This window comes from Ursus americanus, chromosome 19 (genome assembly GCF_024610735.1).
Source record: "Ursus americanus isolate L20-20 chromosome 19, mUrsAme1.1.p, whole genome shotgun sequence".
Classification (NCBI taxonomy): Eukaryota; Metazoa; Chordata; class Mammalia; order Carnivora; family Ursidae; genus Ursus; species Ursus americanus.
Genome location: NC_142145.1, coordinates 46,361,574 through 46,386,785, shown reverse-complemented (window position 1 = coordinate 46,386,785; position 25,212 = coordinate 46,361,574). Strand labels below are relative to the sequence as shown.

Here is a 25,212-nt window from a genome sequence, read left to right as displayed (position 1 = left end):
GTCTTTCCTCCATCTGTAAGTTAAGGTAGCTAATACCATTCTCTCAGGTTTTGGAAGGATTAAATGAGATCCTGTGCCTAAAACACCTAGCATAGCCACTAGAACATGGTAGGTGCAACAAATGTCATTATCCTTCGCACCTCTTTAAAAGAATACATAATCAATTTCAATAAATGGCTTAACTAAGAGAAGTCAAAACTTAGCTTGGAATATACATTTATTTTTGTCAGAGAGATAAAAACTAAATTAGCAATCTCGGAAGATGTCAAGGAGGAAGGCCTTTCTCTGCCCTATGGTCCTTCTAGCTGGACTCAGAATCAAATTGACGTGAGACAGATTAACAGGGGAAAATCCAACTTAGGGTGTTCGGGGAAGCCACATAGACATGAAATTCCAAAGACAATCAGGCAACATGAAGTTTATATGAGCAAGGAGAGGGGTAGGGTCTGAGGATACAAAGGGGAGGAAGACCATTAGCAAGAAGGTGAAAGGAGGTGTTTGGAAAAATAAAGGTTGCCTTATTATGCAGATAGGTTCCTTAGGTAAAGGAGAGTCTCTTTTTTTTTTTTTTCTTTTTTTTTAAGTAGGCTCCTCACCCAATGTGGGGCTTGAAATCACAACCTTGAGATTAAAAGTTGCATGCTCTATTGACTGAGCCAGCCAGGAACCACTAAAATTTCAAATTCCAATCATCTATACCAAAGGAAGGAACTGTAGCATGGGCAGTACAAATTATACCTTACTTATGCCTCATATCTAGGTTTTTCAAAGACATTTCATATCTAATTGTATCTACTATTTTATATGACATCAGATTAGTGGGCCAAAGATTTCTATATGCTCTAAGGCTTGTGTTCTTTCTAGTACTAATTGAATTATTTCTTCAGGGTTCTAGAATATGTTTTCTCCTCCAAAAGATTCTCTTCCGAATTAAATTTATTGTAGGTCAATATTAAATTATATTTAATTCTCTTGATAATAAATGATAGATTGAGTCCAAAATGTGTTGGGTGTAAGAAGGAAGATAGAATAGGATTTCATATTTCCTAAAAGTAATACTAAATAAGTGATACATTGATTAAAAGATGAAACCAATGAGCAAAGTTTACATGTGAGATATTATCAAATGTTATGTCAAGGGTCAAAAGGGAGTTCAGAATAGTGTGACATAACATTCTAAGAGCTTGCCTAACTAAATTTGGGTCAAGGAGGTACCTAGTTGGCTCAGTTGGAAGAGCATGTAATTCTTGATCTTGGGGTCATGAGTTCAAGCCTCATGCTGGGTGTAGAGAGTACTAAAAAAAACAAAAAACAAAACCCCTTAAAGATAAATAAATAAATAAAGTTGGGTTGATGGCACATCTTCCAGTATGTAAATAAAAAGCAGGAAATAGATATGAATTGATATTAGAACCAACAAATAGATCCACTTATAACACAAACTGATCTTAGTGAGCTCTTGCAATCAATTTTAATTTCCTGAGAGATTTTTTTTAAAGATTTATTTATTTATTTGAGAGAAAGAGAGAGCGCGTGCATGGCTGGGCATGAGCAGTGGGAAGGGAAAGAAGGAAAGAATGCCAAGCAGACTCCCTGCTAAGCATGGAGACAGACATGGGGCTCGATCTCATGACTCTGAGATCAGGGCCCCAAGATCACAACCTGAGACAAAACCAAGAGTCAGACACTTAGTGACTGTGCCAGTCAGGAGCCCAAAATTGTTTTTCTCTTTAAGAGAAAAGCTTGTATGTAGATGGTACACCTAAAGACAAACATACCACTACACCAATGTAGCTCACTAATTATATAATATTCTTATTAAAACTATTTTATTAGATACATAAACAATTTAGCTTTATTTGACTACTCATTAAATTAGTGTTCAATTTGCATATTTATTTTAATGCATTTAGAGTGGATATTACTATAAATAATTGAAAAGAAGGCAGGGAGTAACATAAACTTAAAATATTTCTTTATAAGGGCACCTGGCTGGCTCAGTCAGTAGAGAATGCAACTCTTAATCTTGGGCTCATAAGTTCAAGCCCCACATTGGGGCTTGAAAAAAAGAAGAAGAAGAAGGAGGAGGAGGAGGAGGAGAAGGAGAAGAAGAATAATTTTTTAAAATTTCTGCATAAAATAGCTAATTTCAATAAATCGGCACTAACAACCAAATTTGCTATGGATCAAAGACTAGGAAATAGAAAATGCTATAGCTCATCCTTAAAGACATACAGACTTAAAAGTAATCAAAAAACTATTACCTTAGAAGTTATGTATTACTGACAAAGTGAAAATATAACGTGCATGGCAAATTTTTAGTTTCAAAGTTCTATCTTAAGTCTATTCCTTTGAAGGTTCTCTGCCTATCGTTACTACAATGATTTAGATTAGGAGTGAGAAACACTTCCCTCCAACATGAAAACATTTTAAATCTAATGAATTTCTAAATGAATCTTGAAACATTAAGAAATACGACATCAGTAACTATGTAGCTCGCCGTACAACATATACAGACATGGAACAGTATTACAGAATTCTCTGATGTGGATCTTCATAAAAAATTTACATTTAACATATACAGGTCTAAATTTGGAGGGCAAGGTCTCCTAACTAAAAGTAAATGGTAAAATCTCAGTCACATCTTTAAAAATATTAATATCGTAACCAATTTTCAATAATATAATAAGTACTGAGTGGTAAATGCCATCTACATAGCATTTTAGTGAGCTGTAAAATTCTGCTCTAGTCACTTTTCAAGCAATTGTTTAACAAAATTTAAAACAAACACATGTTGCTTGGTCTAAGTACACTATTTTTTAACTACAATACTGAACTACCACTGGGACCTGGCTACAGGCCATTCAGCATGAAAACCTGTCAGTTCATTCCAGCATGACTGTATCAGTCTCTTTTCCCACAGCTTTACTTGTTAAGATGTGAGTGTTTACATCTTTGAGATGAATGGCGTGTTGTTCTAGTTCCACCAATAAGTGTAAATTAAACACATCTAGCATAAATTAAATTCTCAGTTCATTGGTACCATAACAAACCACATGTTTATATTAACGTTAAAGGCAAGTAAGTAATACCAAATCAAATTTCTATAGAGGAAGAGCACAGTGACTCTGAAATTAAAATTGGGTTATCTTTTTAATCTGACTGCCCAGTCTGTGGTTTATTAGCTCAGTTTATTAGAACATGTGATTAATGGTATCCTGATACTAATTCAGTCCCTGTGGAGTAAATTGGCTTTCATTTATTCCATAGTCACAGATTATCCTCAGCAGCATTATCACTGTAATAACGTATCAATGCTTCTCAAAGTGTAGTCTGTGGAGTATCTGACTCATCTAGAGGATGCTTATTAAAAATGCAGATTGCTGAACTCCATTCTAGACATATCACATTAGAATCTCCGGTGGGTAGATCCTATGAATCTACATATTTACATATTTTCCAGATTATTCTAATGTCCAATAAAGTTTGAAAAGTGGCAAGATTCTCTTCCCTATAAGAGACTGAGCAGGAGTGTATAAGTTCCTTCAAATCAAACCGTTATCACTATCAGAAAAACAGTCTCAAATGCACGAGTTCAATCAGTCTTGGGTCATACTAATATCCTTAAAAATTACTGCATACAATTTATCTGACTGTCCCACCCACACATGCAAACTTTCAAAAGTTAAATTTTCTTTTTTTTTTTTTTAAGTAATTTCTATGCCTAACATGGGGCTTGAACTCACAAACCCAAGATCAAGAGTCACATGCTCTACCAACTGAGCCAGAAGGTACCCCCAAAAGCTAAATTTTCTATTAATAACTTAAAAATAGTGAAATGCATGGGGCGCCTGGGAGGCTCAGTTGGTTAAGCATCCAACTCTTGATTTCAACTAAGGTCATGATCTCAGGGTCCAGAGATTGAGCCCCGCCTCAGACTCCATGCTCCATGGGGAGTCTGCTTGAGATTCAATCTCTCTCTCTCTCTCTCTTTCCCCCTGTGCCTCCCTCTTGCATGCACTGTCTCTCTCTACAATAAATAAATAAATCTTTAAAAATAAAAAATAGTGAAATGGAGATCTTTTTTTTCTTTTTTTTTTAAAGTAGGCTCTACATCCAACATGGGGCTTGAACTCACATCCCTGAGATCAAGAGTCACATGCTTTACCAACTGAGGCAGCCAGGCACCCCTGAAATGGAAATCTGATGTTTAACCTTTATCTCTTAGTGTGGGTTCTCCATGGAAAACAGAGCCTGAGTCCTCCAGATTATATGCAAATTCTCTATTTGAGAAGTCATCCCTGGGAACAAGAACTGGGGTTTAGAAGAAAATGGGGAGGGAGGGAAAGGCACTCTGGAGTGCTTCCTTCAATACACGCAAATGGGGCTCAATCTCAGGACCCTTAGGAGCCATAAAGCTGCCTTAGGTTTGCCTGCCACAAGATGAGAGAGAAGCATTTATCCACCAGTTCTGACTTCTGTCAATTAAGGGTTGCCTCATAAGGTTGCTAATTTCCTCACACTTTCAGGGGGTGCTTCTGTTTCCAAAGGCCTCAGGGAAGCCCCCAGGCAGAAAACCAGGTAACGGGCTGTCAGGTTTCACCTTCATGAATCCAGCTGCCACTGGAATGGCTAAAGCAAGCAGGGTCCAAGAGGTGTCCAGTACCTCACTATTATAGGACAAATAGGATCAAACTGCTTTTTCCTTAATTGACCAATATAATTTTAACTAATATACTATGCAACTAAAATAGATTTTCTGAGAAATGAGTAAAGCAATTTCAAATGGCAAGCGAGGAACTTTAGCTTATTTTTGTCTGATGTATTTGATCCATTCCCACAAAACCTGAGATGCACTGAAACTTGATCTTTTGTGAGAAAGGTATTTTCTAATAAACTACATTTCATTTCCTGAATTTGGCTGCCAATTTTTAAAGGGCCAGACAGCACCAAATGAACATTTAGGATGTACTCCGTAAATAGTTTTATGTCCAGTATTGATCCAAACGCTTTATTGTGTAGTTTACATTGCTAAAATTATAGTAAAAATAGATCGACTACATTGGACCCTCAAGTAACACTTCTCATTATAGCAAAACACAGAATTTTGAATAGTACAAGTTTGTGTTGGACTATGTCCAAGAGGGTCTGGTTACAAGAACTAATTCATTATAACCTTTATGTGATCTTGGAGCATGGCTCTGAAGAATACATTAGAGGAAGGCTCTAGTCAAGTAGATTAAAAACAGAAAACTGAAATAGCCAGTTATGTGCTTTACTTAAGTAAATATCATATTTGTTGCATAATTATAAAAACTTAGCTTAGAGAAAATGAGGAAGAAATAGGTATAAATAAAAAAGAAATCTAATTAAAAGCATATCATCTTTTTGTTTAACTTGAATTAGGTTAAAATCAAATATCTGAGTTTTTAAAAATAACTCTCTCTTAGTGGTTAAATTAGCTAACGAATTCATAAGGGTGAAATAGAAAAATTGGACTGAAAAGGGCATAGAAATAAAAAAAAGTGAGGACACATACTGTTGTACAAAGGCCATTAAGAAGAGATACTATTTTCAGAAGGAGTTATCAAATATACTCAGATCTTTACTAAATTAGCTCAGATCACAATCAACTTGATGCCAACACCCCTTGCACCTGAAGCTGAGTAGATCATAAATCTCTGTTAGATAAATAATTTCTTACAACCACAAATTTCTAAAATACATGAAGAAATTAGTTTCTCCTTTTTATACAGTTTTACAGTTGGGCTAGATGATTTTTAAAGTCCCTTGGAATATAACAGAAATAACACCAATATAATAATTCTATCCGACTTATTTAAACTTGATTACATGAATCAAGTAAGATATGTAAAAGCACTTAAGTTGTAATTTACTCCCTTCTATAATTATAAATGTCTCCATTTTCATAGCAATTCAATAATTTCACTATAATTACACAACTAGCAATTGAAGAGATCTCTCTGATAAGCTGTACTTCTTAAATCTATCTACTATTAACCACAGTTTCTTATACTGTTTGGATATACTTATAATCATTCAATCCTGTCAACAATCTTGTATGCAAAATATCCAAGGTATATATTATCTTTATATCACTGATAAACAACTGAAGCACAGAGAAATTAAATTACTTGCTCAGTAGGATTATTACTAAAAATTAAAATTCATTCAACAAATTAGGTGGAGCTACTGCTGATTTCCCACTGTGAACCTATACAAATATATTATTACATACTTAAGTTTGCAGAACTCACGATGATTCCCCATAGCAGAAACTTTGCACATGCCTTCTGTCTGGAAAGCCTTCTACCACTCTGCTCCCAAGAGGCAAGTTGCTTCAAACTTCTATGAAGCCTTCCTTAAGAAATTTCACATATAGGGGCGCCTGGGTGGTTCAGTCGGTTAAGTGTCTGCCTTCGGCTCAAGTCATGATCTCAGGGTCCTCGGATGGAGCCCCACGTCATCGGGCTCCCTGCTCAGTGGGAAGTCTGCTTTTCCCTCTGCACCTCCCCCTGCTCGTGCTCTGTTAAATAAATAAATAAAATCTTTAAAAAAAAAAAAAAAGAAATTTCACATATATTATTTTCATTCTTATAATAATTCCTTTGGACACAGTAAGTATCAGTATTCTCATTTTTCAGTTGGGGAAATAAGATTTGTCTAGGAAACATGCAGATTATCAGAGATAGGGCTAGAGCTTAAATCTTAAATCCTGGGTCCTGTCTCCAGCTCAGGACTTGCATTATACTTCAGGCCAGGAATATGTCTATATGCTATCATCGATGTAGAACATAGTCAAGAGTTTTGGAGCACTCCCTGCTCTGATCCCTTCTGAGATAACAACATAATTCAAGACCCCTCCAACAATTTAATTTTAAGCTTACAACATGGAAGAAGCTAAAACTTAGGGCTGGGAAAGCTAGTACAAACACTTTTGCTAATTTCATTAAAACTCAATTTATATTCATCTCTCAAATGTCCACCATTATAAGACATGTAAAAGAACACATGTGCCATAATTTCTACTAAGTACAATCATTAATGCAAAAAGTCTACAAAATGAACTGAGATTGGTTCATATAGTAGGTACTTCACTCCAACCCTGAGAGAGCCCAATTTATTTTCCTTTTCTAAATTTTGAGACTTACATTGCTATCAAATTTTAAAGTCCTTTTAGTGATCTCGTATAAGTTTTCTGAAGTAAGTAGAAAATGGACCGGGACTGCAAATTAGCCTGTAGGTAATTTTTTTGATAGGTAAAATTATTGATCAAAATTCAGAAACTTTATTTGGTTATTTTCTCAAAAACAGTTTCTAAGTTAAAAAAATAGAAAAGCACAGAATAAGCTTTATGTAGATTTTATTATTCAAAAATAGCATCGTGTACTAAAAAGAGCATAGATATAGGATTTATAGCCAGAAAACTGGGTTTGGAGTCTTGGGTCAATTTACCTACTAGTTTGTACATACAGTGTTAGTCAAACCACCTAATTTCTCAACCTGTGTGAAAAGATGAAAACTGTAACTGTTCTACCTTTAAGACACAGTGATTTTTAGATTCAAAGAGAAGATACGTAGGAAAAGTAGTTTGTATTTTACTATAGCTAATTGTTTTGAATCCATTTCCTATCAGTATTAAACAAACCACTTCTCCACTCACAGGGAATTTCAGAGTAGTATCAATTAAGTCAAAAAGCACAATCCTTTTATGGCTTATATTATCTATACCAAAATATTCTTTAAAAATAATTTAGATTGGTCTGTACATAGTTGTGAAGGAAATACTCTTGACTACAAAGAGTCATTTAAATCTTCCCTTTTTTATTAGTGTATATTTCAAATACCTTAAAGCTTCTGACCATATTATTTATCACCCAAACCAGGACATTTTTTGAGAGTAAACAGGAGCCCTATTAATAATTAAACCAGAACAACAGATATTAACCAGACCTGTTGCTGGTAAGCCAAGGGATATGGTCACTTTAGATACGAAGCATATTAGGTTTGTCTTAGAATCCTAAATAATCCACAAAAATAGTCACCAAGGGGGTGAAGTGAATTAAAACATAATTTAATTTCTAATACTTCTGACTATAACTTAAGTAAAATTGACTAAGTATTGGCCAAAACTGAAGGTCTCCTCTAAAGAACTAAATTTTGAATGTAAAACATTTTTGGAAAGGTAACTATCAAAGCTTCCTTAACCTTAGACTGACATATGGATTAGGAAAAGCAAAAAGCTGGCATTTTAAGCAAAGTCTGTTTTTCTCAAACATAGTTAGAACAGAGAAAAATTGAGAAACAAAGTCTGTCAGTGTGTTTGTAAACACATCTGTAATTTGTGAGGCATGAGTACATTAAAGATCACAACTATTTGTCAGGATTGAATAAATTCATCAATTCACAGATGGAAAAAATAGCATGTAAGATGTGAATTATTATTTTTTTAAAAGTGGACAAATCAATGAATATTAAATGTCTTAGCTCTTGTGAACCTACTAAGGAATGCTTTAATTAATAGAGTCCAACTGTCAGTGACTTATTCCTACAGTTAATCCTTCATAATACTTCCCATTTACATTACTGTATGTAAATATTGTTCCCACAGCTTCCATCATGGTAGCATTACACACATATATACAGAATGCGAGTACAGTACTAGATTTACTGGATAAAAATGTAAATATTAGTTTTACAAGATTCTCAAAATAAAATCCACTTTTCTATTCTACAGTCTTAGTGATCACTCTTAAATTCTCTTATCAGCTCCACAGCACTTAAGCTTTGAAGTTCTTATAAATGCCAGTGTTAGGAGATAAGACATAAGGGCTAACTAACAAAATTCCTGGGCTTCATAGACCTATATGCATAGGTATGAAAGGTTGCCAAGCAGCCACTATATTATAAAATGGTTGACCTGGAAGAAAAGAAGCCCCTTTCCATTCACAATAAATCATTTTGCAGTAACGGATCATTAGCATTCTTGATCAGCCTTCCATCAATTTAAACCTAGGCAACTAACCAAGTATAGAGCATATTGTGTAGTGTATAGAAATCTTTATCAAATATAGAGATAGTTCCCAAATTGGACAAATTATATATCTAATAAAACTTCACCCATTACTGACGTGAAATGAAGTAGCTAAGTGAATGACCATTTAAGACTGTCAAAATAAAAACTGTAATACTGATATCCTTTGTAGAATGTTAAATACATTTCTTAAAACAATTATAAAACTGCTCAACCCAACTAGAATCTTGCCACCATCAATTCAAATCATAAACAAAACATTTTGGCACTTGGGGCAAGATCACCAACTGATACGTACTCTTACCCTAAACAACACTTAGTAATTACTGTAAACTACTTAAAAAACTAAATCAAGTGTTCAAGTTGACACAAATGCTGACAGTTAACATAATTTTCTTTTGTCTCAAAACTTCTTTTCCCTCTTATTTCTCAAACAGCCTTTTGTCTTGTTCTTATAATAGTTCTGACTGTAGACAGCTCACCCTAGTTTACTAGTAATGTGTGTGTTCATATTACTGGACAGTATTATGTAAATAATCATAACGGGTTTAATCACTTTTAAATTTTTTGCCTGGGGATACAGGCCTTCAATGCTGGGTGGGAGGAGAGGAATGGGGAGTGGGAAAGAGATGAGAAATGCCCAGCACAAACAGCAGAAATAGCCTAGTCTAGGAATCAGTTATCTGTGTCCTAGTCCTAGCTCCATCCTGGTTCTTCAGGTAAACCATGTAACCTCACTTGTTCATTTGACTTTCATTTGTTCATTATATATGCTGTGCTAGGCCTGTGCTGCCCAATATGGTAATCACTAGTCACATGTGGCTTTGAGCACTTGAAACACAGCTAATCCAAATTGAGTTGTGCTGTACTCATGAATAATTTTTTTATTGATTACATTTAGACAATGGAGAGCCACTGAAGGGTTTTAAGCAAGGAAATGCCAGGATCAGAAATAATGGTTTAGATTTCTGGCAGCTGTGTGGAGACTTCATTAAGGCAATGAAGACTGGAAGCAAGGAGTCTGTAGTCTCTGTAACAAATATCAGGGCCTACACAAAGACATAAAGGAATGGAAAGGAAAGCGCTAATTCAAAACTATTATTCAGGAGATAACACCAATATAATACAGTGATTCACTTGTCCTGACTCCATGGAAAAGGATTTGATTTTATTCTAAAGTGATGGGAAGATCCTGGAATGTTTTTAGCAGGGCAGCATCTTGTTCTGACTTCGGGTTTGTTTTTTTTTGTTTGTTTGTTTGTTTTTAAGATTTTATTTATTTGAGAGAGAAAGAGATCGCGCGTTCCCACGAGCAGGGGAGGGACAGAAGGAGCCGCAGACTCCCCCACTGAGCAGAGAGCCACACACAGCTCAATCCCAGGACCCCGAGATCATGACCTGAGCCAAAAGCAGACACACAACAAACTGAGCCAACCAGGCGCCCCTGACTTTGGTTTTAAAGGACTACTCTGACTGCTGTTGGAGAATACATTGTAAGGGATAAACAGTGGAAGTAGAACGATAGTTGACTTAAAAAAAAAAAAAAAAAAAAAAGAGGCTATTGCAGAAGAGGTTTGAGATGCTGGTGGCTTGGCCCAGGGTGGCTGCAGAAGAGGTGGGGAGAAGCAACCGGATTCGAGTTACATTTTTACCTGCAAAAAGGTATTGCCTAATTCACAGAGTTAAGAAAGGAAAAGGTAAATGCAGGGAGATCACACCTGTTGACCCCATCTGTCCTGTTTAACCTGGAGGCCAGGGTATCTGCTGAGTGAGAATACTGTACAAAAGCTTGAGGTAAATAGTAGAAGGTCTAGAAGACAGCAAAGGAAACAAAAGCAGCTGAACGAAGGCTATTTTAAGAATTAATTGATGCCCTACATGAAGTTTGAAACCACGTAAGTTCAGTGATATCAGTCTAACCTGCTATGTGATTATCCCTCTACAACCCTCAGCTACCCAACTGTAGGAGTAAAGCAGATTGTAGAATCAACAAAAGTTTTCAGTTTTAAAATGATTTGAGTTAGATGATTTTAAAATTCCAAAATTCTATAGTTTTAAGAATCCTAGAGTTTTCACTGCTACCACACAATTTTTCTTATTGTGGTTAAATGTGCTAATGTACATAATATAAAATTTACCATTTTAATTATTTCACCACACAATTTTTAAGTTGAGCACCCTAACCAGGGGCCTCCAATGAGTTATAGGTATGCTAGGACATTAAAATTCCAGCCCTCAAGGGACCATTGCTGACCCGGGGGTGTGGGGGTGGGGGAGTGTGAAGTTCCAACTTCTGCTGCCTCTGGATGGAAGAGCCTTATCTTTTTATTACAATACATAATACAAATATTCATTTTCTAAGCATTGAAAAAGTTTGGAAAGCATTGTTCAAAGCCATAAAGTTTTCTCACATATCTTTAAGACCTCATAAATTATTCTACCACGTGGGGCTTAAAGCTCCCATTGGGAGACAATATCTATGAGTATGCCCACCATTTCCACAGCTAAAGTGACCACCATAAAATCTCACATGCAGAATCTAAAGAATTTTGAACGGATTCAAAGATTTTCTCCACTTACATAAAATATACTAATCCCGCAAGGGATTCTCAATTTATTCGTTTATCCACACAGTATTGACTTTATGGCAGGCACTGAGTTAGTTTCTGGAGATAAAAAGGTGAACAACAACAACAAAAAGGTAAACAAGACGTGGTTTTGACCTCAAGAAACTTAGTCTAGCGGGGAGAGAGAATTAATTAAATAATTAAAACTAGTAAGCACAAGATGGGAAGGTACATGGTGCTATAAGAGGATCTAATAGAAAAGACTATTAAAACAAGATAAAAATATTAGTAAATAGCTAGGCAAAGGGCAGAGGTAGGTTTGGTTCATAATTCCAAGCAGAAGCAAAGGCAATGCAAAGACCTAGGAGACACTAAAAGGTCAGTGAGGCCTGGAAACACAGTAAGGGCAGTTCAAAAGGGCTATCTTCAGAGTAACAATAAGCCACTGAAAGATCTAAGCAGCCATTATCGGATTTATTTTTCAGAAAGATCACAGTAGCTACAGTGTAAAGTGGTCTCAAAGTGGGTAAAATTTAAGGTGGGAGCAGGAAAAAATATTAGATTTCCATTTTTTCTCATCCTTTTAAAAAATGTCTTTGTAAGTCGAGACTTAGCTCAGAAGTACTAATAAGGGCTTTTTTTCGGAGCACATACTGTACATCTAAACACTGTACCAAGCAGTTTACACGCACTAACTCATTTACTCTTCATAACCCTGTATGTTTGGTACTATTATCCTCATTTCACAGATAAGAAAAAGAGACAGAGAGGTTAAGAAATCAGTCTAAGATCACGTGGTAAGGAAGTACTAGAGCAGGATTCAAACCCAGGAAGTCTGTCTTCAGAGCTTGACTTATCCATTAGACTATATACCGTTTTTCAACAATACATGTACACAATTTATCTTTTTTTTTTTTTCTTAAGTAAGCTCGACGCCCAACGTGGAGCTTGAACTCATGACCTCAAGATCAAGAATCACTTACTCTACCGACTGAGCCAGCCAGGCACCCCTATTTTTTCTTTTACATGTATACAATTTAAATTTTAAATATATGCATGAATTGAGAATACTCAAATTTTTTTCTGAACACCAGTGAAGAGAAAGATTTAGGTGGGTTTGTTGGGTTGGGTGGATATGGAAAATAGACTAGCAGACTAGGTAAGAGAAAGTGCTATTTTGGAATACGGTGCTGGTGAAGGAAAGAAGGGGATTAATTTGGGGTATATTTGATAAGGAAAACTGAAAGGACTTGGTGATAAATTGGATATGGGGATTAAAGGGGAAAAAGGTGTCAAGGCTAATTCTTTGGATTCTAACTTGCATAAATACATTCATTGGACAGTGGAGGGCAGAGGCCAGAGCAACAGGTTAGGTCATTTTGTTCTCAGTTTTTCTTTGGACCACAAGGACACTGTTATTTCTACGTACTATTAAATGACAAACTGATTACAAGTTCTTTCCATTTATAACAAAACTATTTCCATTTTAAACATTTATACAAGGAATTATGCCTGTGTTATTAGAAATGGCAATTTTTCACCCATTTTCTTTAAAAGTATTATGAATGAAGTCTTACAAAGTTTGGAAGCAAATGATAGTTATTATAATAGGGTAATGAAGATTCAGCAACCCTCTTCCCTGAAGAAACCAATGTTCCTATAGCATTGCTAGAATGGTACAGAAACATCCTGTTGGGTGCAATTCCAAAGCAGTAAGCTCTCATAGCCATCCCTTAACATCGGGAAGGAGTGGAAAAATTACCTTTACAGTTTGTATTTATGATTTCCTAAATACTATTTAACTTTTAAAAGTTCATAACACTTCCTCTCAGATCTTTTAAGTATACAGAAAAGTACTGAACTGGTTTAAAAGATACTGTGATTCTAGCCTATTCTGTTTATTTTCAACTTCATTTGCAGACCTGCTAAATGCTAAAACGCTTCTTTTAGAAATCAATTAAGAAAACATACTAACGTTTTGAACGTTACAAACAGCTACAGGAAGTGTTTATTTTTTAAAACATTAAATTACCTAATTTAAAGCTTGTTGTTCCAACAAATTATGCTGGTCATTCTGATTCCGTCTCATTTCAGGGTCCTCAGGAGAACTTTCCACTTAACCTCAGCAAAATACACATCCTTTTGCTAACATGGCCTCACCACCCAGTGCTGTCCGGTCACATCACTAAACTGCAGGTAATAGCTACAAGGCAGAAACTACGTTAAGACTGATCCATGTCCATTCCCTCATCAGTTAGTTTTAACTTTCCATGTGGTACTGGCCACTCATACATGCTTTCCTGAAATGTGCTGAAGTCAGACACACCAAAGGCTTGAGGTTCCCCAGACAGGGAAGCTTGCGCTTTCTCCAGGGCATCTCAACAAAATGCTGTGGCCGCCGCCAGCTCCCGGAGCCGCTCGCGAACGCGCAGAGGCTGGCGCTCCACTCTTCAGTCACAGCCCTTGGCGTGGGGCCACACCGGCTACCCCGCTCCTCCGCGAGAGGAGTGCGGGGCACCGCCTCGCTGCGCGGCGAGAGGAAGGGGCGTGACGCGGCGGGAACTCCCGCGTGACGTCCAGAGGGCTCCAAGGGGGGCGGGTCCGGGCGCCTCCCAACCCGGCCGGCGGCCCTCGGGCCCTCCCCCACCCCGGAAAGCGCGGGCCGCCCTGAGGGGCCGGCTTTCCCGGAGGGGGTTTGGCAGATTCGTGAGGGGAAGAAAAGCGAGTGGCTGCCTCTTCACAGCCCCGGAGCCGTGTCTGCTTCTCCTCTGGGGCTTTCGAGAATCTCTGAGGCAATCTTGGAAGCCGTGAATAAAGAGTAATCTCCTTTCCCCAATCCGAAGCGGTGGGTCGTAGCGGCTACTTCCGGTCTGGAGCTGCCGGCCGAACTTAGGCGTTTGGCGCCTGAGTTGTGGTAGCCCTGCGGCTTCTGGGACTGCCTGAGGGAGCAGGCTGGAGCCCGGCTAAACTCGGCTGGAGGTGAGTCGGAGGGACGACGAGCTTGCGCTCCCTGTGGTTCTTTGGTCTCCCGCGCGGGCTGACTCGCGTACCGGCGCCGAGCCCGCCCCGCGCATGCGCCGAGGGGCGCGGTGCGCGCTTCCCGCGCCAGTAGCGCTGCAGACTCTTGGAACGTTTGGGTGACGGCGGCGCGCGGGAGAGACTGGTGGCTACGGGTCCTGGGATGGGAGCCTCTGGACCCAGTCAGCTTTGCTCGTAAGAGGACCAGTCCGAGTCCCTATTCGTTTATCTCCGGCACCTGTGTCACTCCAGACGCGGCTCTTGCCCTGCCTCTGTGAGAATATGTGTGGTGGGTGCGACAGGAAAGAAATATTTTACTGAGGACTTTCACTGTGGTGGTTTACACTGCTGAAGGATGCACAGAAATGTATTAAATTATTACAGACCTTTGAGCCCGGGATGCATCTTGAGACACAAGTGCGCATTTCTAAGAAATGAAGGCACATCACCGTACATCGATAACGGTTCAAGCCAAAAGAGAGATTGACAAAAGTGCTGGGCGTGCAGGGTAGGTTGGAGACGGTTTTGCGAGCCAGAATTTGCAAGTTTAGTGTTGTGTTGGTAAATTGTTTTTATGTGGAAAAAAGTTTTTTGGTTTTTTTTTTTTACTACCTCTGAAGATATATTTCAAAATGCTTGTTTTACACTATTGGTTTTAAGCAATTTAATACTATGCAATTTTAAATTATCCATTAAAGGAATTAAAACTTTGTTTTTAAACTATTACTTAATAGAAATAATTATTTTTCTTGGGCTAAAGCATTTTGTAGTTAATTAGCATCACTAGAGTCCCCTCCCCCACCTCCTTACCCCTGCCCTCGTGACATAGTGTGGGACCTAATTGTATGACCTTGGGCGAGTCACTTAATCTCTTAAACCTGTTTCTCCAACTCTAAAATGAGATTAATAACGGTAGCTGTTCTATAGAGTTCTCAAGATTTAGTTTTAAAAAAATGACTGTAAAACAACGGTATCTGTTACATGGTAAAACAACAAATGGTGGCTTTCGTTGACAATAGATAGGCCTATTATCTTTTAGAGTTAAGAAATAGTAGAAGGACGCCTGGGTGGCGCAATCGTTAAGCGTCTGCCTTCGGCTCAGGGCGTGATCCTAGCGTTATGGGATCGAGCCCCACATCAGGCTCCTCCGCTATGAGCCTGCTTCTTCCTCTCCCACTCCCGCTAGCTGTCTCTATCTCTGTCAAATAAATAAATAAAATCTTTAAAAAAAAAAGAAAGAAAGAGTAGAATTCAGGCCTCTTTGGAAATAAAGCTATATTAATTCATGCACCCAATCGCTCTTTTAAAAACTGTAGTATCGAAATAATAAATGTACACAAGAGAGAGACTAGAATTACGAACTCTGTGACAGACCCATCCATTACCCACCTTCAGTGATTGTCAAAGTAGCCCTTCTTGTTTCATTTCCTTACCCAACATTTCTTGTTTATTTTAGCTGGAGTATTTGAAAGCAAATGCAGAACAGGTGAGTTTACCTGTAAACATATCAGTATATATCTCTTTAACAGCTAAGGACTTCTTTTTTTTAACATGAGCACGTTATCATACCCAAGACAATTAAAAATAATCCCTAACATTATCTAAAATCCAGTACATGTTCAGTTTTCACTGATTGTCTCAAAAAAAGCCTAAATCACAATTTTTAAAAAAGCTTAATAAAAGGGTATTTTTGCAGTATTTCTGTAGTGCTTGTCAAAGTGGCCTCAGTCACAATCTCGTTCCTTTAGAAATGTAATTGCTGGGGTGCCTGGGTAGCTTAGTGGGTTGAGCATGGCACTCTTGATCTCAGAGTTGTGAGTTCAAGCCCCCCATTAGGCATGGAGCGTACTTAAAAAAAGAAATGTCATTGCTTATTTAGCCTTATCATCAGAGAACTTGAGAAATGGTTTGTAAGAGACACTGAAATCAGTTTGGGCACATTAGCAATGATAAGGCATTGGCTAAAGAGCCATATGTGAGATTTAGTAGACCTGTTAATTGTTCGACTTTTTTAGTAGTAGCTAGTTAGTGGTTTCAGCTTAAGGACACATATTAAAATATTTATGAATCCACTTGAACTTCGTAGTATCCTGTTGCTTCCTTTGGGGGCTACACAAGTAATAATCATTTTACCTCTACTCTGAGAGGGGGACAAAATAGACTTACCCTTTTTGCCTTGTTACTAGACATTTCTGTATTCATAGGTCTTTGCTGTGCCTGTGTCTTGCTCACTTATTTCTCCTATTAGGAGAAACGTATTCAAATCTTCAGGTGTATTAATCACAATCATCTTTCTTGCTCTTTTACAAGATTTGTGCTCCTATGACTATTAAAACGTGTCTGTATATTTACGTGAATATGTTTAAGTCGAGTATTTCAGAATGTTTTCCATTTTTTTTGCATTCCATATCAACTCAAAAATTTAACAAGGAATAAATTATTTTAGAATGGTGAATCAATCGGTACTGAGTGTGAATGACTACAAACCTCTCAATAGCAGGATCATCTCAACTTAAGTAATTACTTCTTTCCAGGAGTAATAAGAGAAAGTTTGCCTGAAAATTTAGCTTAACTAAGGCCCAAATAACTGAAATCAGGGTTCTCGTCATAATCATCTTGACTTCCCATCCCCCGGATTCTCAAAGTGATTGACTGTAGGTAAATAAGGAAAACCTGAGAAGAGCTGGCTAGTAGGCTTGAAGGTATCCTGACTTCAAATTACATACGTATAAATGCAAAATTCATTTATGTTGCAATCTATCATTTCAGGTATTTCAACTGTTGAAGACAACTTCATACCTATATAATGTAACAGAAAAAGATCAGAAAACATTAGGCAAGTAGAAGTGTGGAGCATATTAAGCAAGATGAACATCTCTGGAAGCAACTGTGGAAGCCCTAGTTCTGTAGATACATCTAATGATTTTAAGGAACTTTGGACAAAACTAAAGGAGTATCATGATAAAGAAGTACAAGGTAAAATCTTTTTTAAAATACTTATAGCAGTATTCTACTGATACTAATAGTGATAACTAACTTTGTGTGACAGTTCAGAGATCTCATTTTTAAAGGACCTTTATTATAATTTTTTGTGACTCAGTTTTGGTTGAGCTGTTGCTTTATAAACAACTACTGTAGGATGTAGTACTTGCACAATTTGTAGTTATTTACTTACGGTAACGTGTGGTGGTGTAGTGGAAAGGGCATAGAAATTGTTGATTGAAGACCTGGATTTGAACTCTGGATTCATTTATCTATTTGCTCTATGATCTCAGCCAAGTTATATAACCTCTAAACTTAATTTTTTTCTGTAAAATTATTTGCAGGATTCTTTATAGACTTTGAGATGCTACTTAAGTTATTCTCCAAGCCTTTGGGAATCTTTACTACCAAGCACTGAGATAGAAAAGTGAATGGCAGTTTGCCTTCAGAGAGCCTGAAGTCTAATAGAGATAGAGTTATGTAAACAGATAATTACAGTATAATGAAATAAGAGCCAAAATGTTTATATGAAGTGAAATGAGTGTACAGAGGATTCAGCTATTATGGTTGGAATGAATATATAAATATTATTTGGGATTGTATTAAAATGCACTCCATATAAAAGAATCTTCTATTAAAGGTAAACTCAGGGTTGGATATTATCTATCTAATTCTGTGACTTTAACGTAATACATTTTCCCCATGCGTGGGAAATGCTTGGTATTACATTTGTTTCTTGCTGCAACTATAGGTTTAATAGTACAGTGCTTTATGGCTTTCACATTATACTGGGGTGCCATTTAAACATGATCTACCTAAATCTAAAGTATAGTACGTGGGTCTGTGATGGAACTTTCCTGTGGTAAATGTAGTTTCTGGCAGAACCTCATCATAATGGACTCATCATTAATTAATGGGTTCTGAAACATGAACCCCAGTATTCTTGCACGCCCCAGCGTACTCAGGAGACACTTATTCAAGGGATGCACTTACCATATGCCGTAACTTGTGAATAAGAATGAATCATGTATAGTTATAGTTCTAAGAGATTTTGTAGTGTACCATGTTATCTGGGAACATACAGGAAGAACAGGGGTGCCTGTGAGATTTACTGTCAGACCAGACTTTACAATTGAATGAAGTATAATTAGCCAAACAAAGAAGATGGTGGGAGGAGGGGAGGGAATGTTTTAAGTAAAGAGAACAGTATGTGCAAAGTTTGGCAGTTAACAGCTTGTTTTTAATCAAAGGAACTGTAGACTGGTTGGTATAGCTTACAGAGGGAATGAGGCAGGAGATGGGAGTTTACTGGGCAGGTAGATAGGAGATGATGCTAAAAGGAGATAGGCTCAGATTATGTAAAACATTACTATGCTGAAGAGATTGTTATGCTTTGTCTTTAGGATTTAGTCTAAAATTTTCATCTTGAGTGCCTCCTATTGCTTGGGAGTAGTGCTATGTTCAGAAAGAGGTCATGTGATGCACTTGTTTAATCTGAGTTCTGGATGGAGGCTGCCATCTAAGAGGCCATTCGAAAGCCATCTCACCACTCGAAGTTGGTGACCTTGTGCAAGTTATTTAACTTTATAGTGCATCAGATTCCTTATCTATAAAAGATACTATTAATAGCTATGTCATACTGTATTAAACAGTTTCATATATGTAAAGCATTTGGGAAGGGTTCTGGCACATAGTAAACAATGTATGTGTTTGCGATCATGTGTTAGATATTAGAATGCTAGCCTTCTAAAGCAGCACCATTATGCCTGCTGTGGACCGTCCCAGCTAGATACAATGAGATACTATAAAAAAGTAACAGAGGTTTCACATACTGATTCCTTTTATTTTCCTCTTTATGATTTTTTAAACTGCTAATTTCTAGAAAGAAACAAAAAGAATGGTGAAAGTAAACATGAGAAAACTTAAATGGTTAAGAAATCTTAGAAAATTCTTACTTTCTTTGTCTTTTTGGCAAGGGGGAGAATGGGAATACTTACATTTAAAAAAGTGTCATGAAATATACATACAGTTTTTCATCTTATTTTCAGGTTGTACAGTTCAATGGTATTAAATACATTCATAATGTTGTACAACCATCACCACATCCATTCCAGAGCTCTTCATCTTGTAAAACTGAAACTTTTTACCTATTAAACAATAACTCCCCATTTACCTGCCTCCAGCCCCTAGCAGCCACTATTTCAGTTTCTATCTCTGTAATTTTGACTATTCTAAGTACCTGGTAAAAGTGGAGTCATACAGTATTTGTCTTTTTGTGACTGGCTCATTTCACTTAGCATAATGTCAAGGTTCATCCATATTGTAGTATCAGAATCTTTTTCTTTTTTAAGACTTAATAATATTCCATTGTATATACTACATATTGTTTATCCATCCATTATTGGACATTTGAATTGCTTCTGTCTTTTGGCTATTGTGAATAATGTTGCTCTCAACATGCATGTACAAGTAGTCTCTTCAAGACCCTGCTTTCAACTCTTTTGGGTATCTACCTAGAAGTGGGATTGCTGAATTATATGGAATTATATTTTTAATTTTATATTACCATACTCGGGTACCTGGGTGGCTCAGTCAGTTAAGCATCTGCCTTCGCCTCAGGTCATGATCCCAGGGTCCTGGGATCGAGTCCCACATGGGGCTTCTTGCTCAGCAGGGAATCTGCTTTTCCCTCTACCCTTCCCCCCTGTTCATGATCTCTCTCTCACTCTCTCTCTCTCTCAAAAAAAATAAATAAAATCTTTAAAAAACTAAAAATAAATAAATTACCATACTCTTTTCTATAGCAGCATTTTACATTCCCACCAGCAATGCATGAGGATTATAATTTCTCCACATTCTCACTAATACTTGTTATTTTCTATTTTTCTCTCTTTCTTTCTTTCTTTTTTTTTTTTGATAGTAATATCCATCCTAGTGGATGTAAGGTGATACTGTGATTTTGATTTGCACTTACCCAGTGATTAGTGATGTTGAACGTTTTTTTGTGTGCTTATTGACCATTTGTGTATCATTGGGAGAATGTCTGTCTCTTCAAGTCCTTTTGCCTATGTTTTAATCAGGTTTGTTTTTTGTTATTGAGTTGTAGAAGTTCTTTATATTGTCTGGATATTAATCTTTTTTTTAAAAGATGTATTTATTTATTTATTTATTTATTTGAGAGAGAAAAAGAGAATGCACCAAGGGGTGGGACTGAGGGAGAGGAAGAGAAAGAATCTCAAGCAGACTCCCCATTGAACGCAGAACAAGATGTGGGGCTCAGTCTCAGGACGCTGAGATCATGACCTGAGCTGAAATCAAGAATTGGACACTCAACCAACTGAACCACCAGTGCCCATGGATATTAATCTTTTATCCGATACATAATTTGCAAATATTTCCTCCCATTCTGTGGGTTGCTTTTTCATTCTGTTTATGTGTGCCCTTTGATGCGCAGAACTTTTTAATTTTGATATAGTCCAGTTTATCTATTTTTTTCCTTTGTTGTCTATACTTTTGGTGTCTTATCCAAGAAATCATTGCCAAATCCAAGAAATCATTGCCAAATCCATTTTCTTCTAAGAATTGTATAGTTTTAGCTCTTATGTTTAGATCTTTCATCCATTTTAGTTATATTTTGTATATAAAGGGTCAAACTTCATTCCTTTACATGTAGATATCCAGTATTCCCAGCACCTTTGTTGGAAAGACAGTTTCCCCATTGAATGGTCCTGGCACCATGGTCAAAAATCATTTGATCATATTGGACTCTCTGTTCTATTCCATTGGCCTCCACATCTGTCTTTATGTCAGTACTACACTGTTTTGATTACTGTTTAACTTTTAGTAAGTTTTGAAATCAGGAAGTATGTGATCTCCAGTTTTGTTCTTTTTCAAGATCGTTTTGGCTGTTTGGAGTCCCTTGAGATTCCATATGGATTTAGGACAGATTTTTTATTTCTGCAAAAATCCTCACTAGGATTTTAATAGAGATTGAATTGAATCTATAGATATTTTTGAGTAGTCTTTTTGACATCTTAACAGTATTAAGTTTTCCAATCCATGTCTTTCTATTCATTTATGTCTTCTTTAATTACTTTAAGGAATATTTTATAGTTTTCTTTGTACAAATCTTTTATCTCCTTGGTTAAGTCTCTTTGTAAGTATTTTATTCTTTTTGATGCTGCTATAAATGGAATTGTTTTCTTCATTTTCTTTTTTTAAACTTTGTTATTATTTTTTTTTTTTAGTAATCCCTACACCCAACCTGGGGCTCGAACTCATGACCCTGACATCAAGAGTCACATGCTCTTCTGACTGAGCCAGCCAGGCACCCCTCATTTCCTTTTCTAATTGTTGTTAGCTTACAAAAACACTACTGATTTCTGCATATTGATTTTGTATCCTCTAACTTTGCTGAAATTCTTTATTGTAGTTTTTTTAATTCCTAGCTGAAGTAAACATTAGAAGCTCTTTAATTGTTTTTATTATGAAAGGTTGGAGTTCAAGTAACTCTACTATACATGTATCCCTTACTGCTCTATTGGGCTCATTCTCTGATAGATTATTCTGTTTGATTAAAGCCTGCTTTCAGCATATAGGATTGCTGATGCAGTTAGGGTGTAATTTCATTTAGAAATCCAGGTATCAATTTACGTGTTTTATCTATTGATTTTTTTTTTTAAACTTAAGCTTTTTCCTAAAAACGTTAAAACACAAAGTAAAAAAGTTACGCCCCCAACACAAACTGGTAGCCACTTTTATAATTTTTTTTTAAGATTTTATTTATTTATTAGAGAGAGCATGAGGAGGAGGGAAGGGGCGGGAGAGGGAGAATCAGACTCCCTGCTGAGCAGGGAGTCCACCTAGGAGCTTGATCCCAGGACCCTGGGATCATGACCTGAGCCGAAGGCAGACACTTCACTGGCTGAGCCACCCAGGCACCCCTTTATAATCTTTCGTGTTTGTGTACTCTTACGTTCTTTTCTAATTTAAAGTTTAAGTCTTTTGTTCCGTTTTGTTTAGGAAATATTACATATATTACAAAAGTAAAGAAAATTGTGTAACGAATTCCTGTATACTTTTATCACTCAGCTTGAATTATCATCAGTAAATGGCCAGTCTTATTTTACCTGTATTCCATGTACTTCTCTATTCCTCTTTCAGTTATTTTGGAGTCTCTGACGTAATTCGTTTGTAAGTACTTTAGTATGTATTTCCAGTAAGCTTTTTTTTTTTTTTTAATGATTTTTTATTATATTATGTTAGTCACCATACAGTACATCCCCGGTTTCCGATGTAAGGCTCGATGATTCATTAGTTGTGTATAACACCCAGTGCACCATGCAATACGTGCCCTTCTTACTACCCATCACCGGTCTATCCCATTCCCCCCCCTCCCCTCTGAGGCCCTCAGTTTGTCTCTCATAGTCCATAGTCTCTCATGTTTCATTCCCCCTTCTTTTTTTTTTTTTTTTTAATATTTTATTTATTTTTGTGACAGAGAGACAGCCAGCGAGAGAGGGAACACAGCAGGGGAGTGGGAGAGGAAGAAGCAGGCTCCCAGCAGAGGAGCCCGATGTGGGACTCGATCCCGGAATGCCGGGATCACGCCCTGAGCCGAAGGCAGACGCTTAACGACTGCGCTACCCAGGCGCCCCTTCATTCCCCCTTCTGATTACCCCCCCTTTCTTTATCCCTTTCTTCCCCTACCGATCATCCTAGTTCTTATGTTCCATAGATGAGAGAAATCATATGATAGTTGTCTTTCTCTGCTTGACTTATTTCACTTAGCATTATCTCCTCCAGTGCCGTCCATGTTGTAGCAAATGTTGAGAACTCGTTCTTTCTGATAGCTGAGTAATATTCCATTGTATATATGGACCACAACTTCTTAATCCAGTCATCTGTTGAAGGGCATCTCGGCTCCTTCCACGATTTAGCTATTGTGGACATTGCTGCTATGAACATTGGGGTGCATATGGCCCTTCTCTTCACTACATCTGTATCTTTGGGGTAAACACCCAGTAGTGCAATGGCTGGATCATAGGGTAGCTCAATTTTTAACTTTTTAAGGGACCTCCACACTGTTTTTCAGAGTGGCTGTACCAACTTGCATTCCCACCAACAGTGTAGGAGGGATCCCCTTTCTCCACATCCTCTCCAACAATTGTTGTTTCTTGCCTTGTCTATTTTTGCCATTCTAACTGGTGTAAGGTGGTATCTCAGTGTGGTTTTGATTTGAATTTCCTTGATGGCTAATGATTTTGAACATTTTTTCATGTGTCTGTTAGCCATTTGTATGTCTTCATTGGAAAAGTGTCTGTTCATATCTTCTGCCCATTTTTTGATTTGTTTATTTGTTTCTCGTGTATTGAGTTTGAGAAATTCTTTGTAGATCTTGGATACCAGTCCTTTATCTGTAGTGTCATTTGCAAATCTATTCTCCCATTCCGTGGGCTGCCTCTTAGTTTTTCTGACTGTTTCCTTGGCTGTGCAGAAACTTTTAATCTTGATGAAGTCCCATAAATTCATTTTATCTTTTGTTTCTCTTGCCTTTGGGGATGTATCATGAAAAAGGTTGCTTTGGCGGATGTCATAGAGGTTGCTGCCTATGTTCTCCGCTAGAATTTTGATGGATTCCTGTCTCACATCGAGGTCTTTCATCCATTTGGAGTTTATTTTTGTGTATGGTGTGAGATAGTGGTCAAGTTTCATTCTTTTGCATGTAGCTGTCCAATTTTCCCAGCACCATTTATTGAAGAGACTGTCTTTTTCCCACCGGATGTTTTTTCCTGCTTTATCAAATATTAGTTGCCCCAGTAAGCCTTTTTTAACCAAATAAATCCGTTATAACACTAACAAAACAAGTTATTAACATCTAATACCTATTATATGATAGAGTTCAAATTTCCACAATTATCTAAAATGTCTTTATAGTTAGTTGATTGTTCAAGTCTTTATCTAAAAGACATCTCTGTTTGATTACTATATATGTCAATTTTTTAATATAGTTTTAGTTTGTATTTCTCTTATGAGATTAAGCATCCTTGCTTATGTTTAAGGGTAATTTATATTTCTTTTTTATGAACTATTACATACCTTATTGAATGTATTTTCTAGGATTGTTGTCTTTTCTCCTCAATTTCTGGGAGCTGTTTAGTTGACTAAGGCAGATTAGTTCATTTCAAATATTTGAAAAACTGGAAATTCAAATTTGTTTTTAGTGATAAAGATCTAATTTTAAAGTGAACTATGCTCGTGGTCATATAGCCAAGAATAAATATGAATATTTTACATTAATTCTGCTCTTCCTTGGACTATACTGTTTTCCCCCAGAAAATCTAGCTTAAGACATTGGGGAGCGGGGCGCCTGGGTGGCGCAGTGGTTAAGCGTCTGCCTTCGGCTCAGGGCGTGATCCCGGCGTTATGGGATCGAGCCCCACGTCAGGCTCCTCTGCTATGAGCCTGCTTCTTCCTCTCCCACTCCCCCTGCTTGTGTTCCCTCTCTCGTTGGCTGTCTCTATCTCTGTCGAATAAATGAATAAAATCTTAAAAAAAAATAATCTTCTATAGGCACTACTTTTAAAACTG

At 37.1% G+C, this 25,212-nt stretch overlaps 1 protein-coding gene and 1 long non-coding RNA gene across 32 annotated transcripts in view; one reads left to right on the top strand and one right to left on the bottom strand.

Moving 5' to 3' along the window:
• The window catches only part of LOC123781975 (uncharacterized), a 411,220-nt gene extending 397,428 nt beyond the window's left edge, over positions 1–13,792 (bottom strand). For 23 of the 24 annotated variants that reach the window (XR_015727736.1, XR_015727735.1, XR_015727738.1 and 20 more), the window contains exons 1-2: positions 13,655–13,792; positions 6,260–6,547 (exon numbers count right to left, since the gene is read on the bottom strand). This is a non-coding gene — a long non-coding RNA (uncharacterized LOC123781975). The remainder of the gene's footprint in view (positions 1–6,259; positions 6,548–13,654) is intronic. The other variant, XR_015727750.1, reaches the window with a different exon arrangement.
• RBBP8 (RB binding protein 8, endonuclease) overlaps positions 1–25,212 on the top strand; it is a 122,012-nt gene that overhangs the window by 3,947 nt on the left and 92,853 nt on the right. For 4 of the 8 annotated variants that reach the window (XM_087869926.1, XM_045781783.2, XM_087869922.1 and 1 more), the window contains exons 1-2: positions 14,465–14,601; positions 17,410–17,616. In XM_087869926.1, coding sequence (XP_087726052.1) covers positions 17,508–17,616 — 109 coding nt within the window. In that variant the 5' untranslated portion in view covers positions 14,465–14,601; positions 17,410–17,507. The other 4 variants (XM_087869924.1, XM_087869923.1, XM_045781780.2 and 1 more) reach the window with 4 other exon arrangements.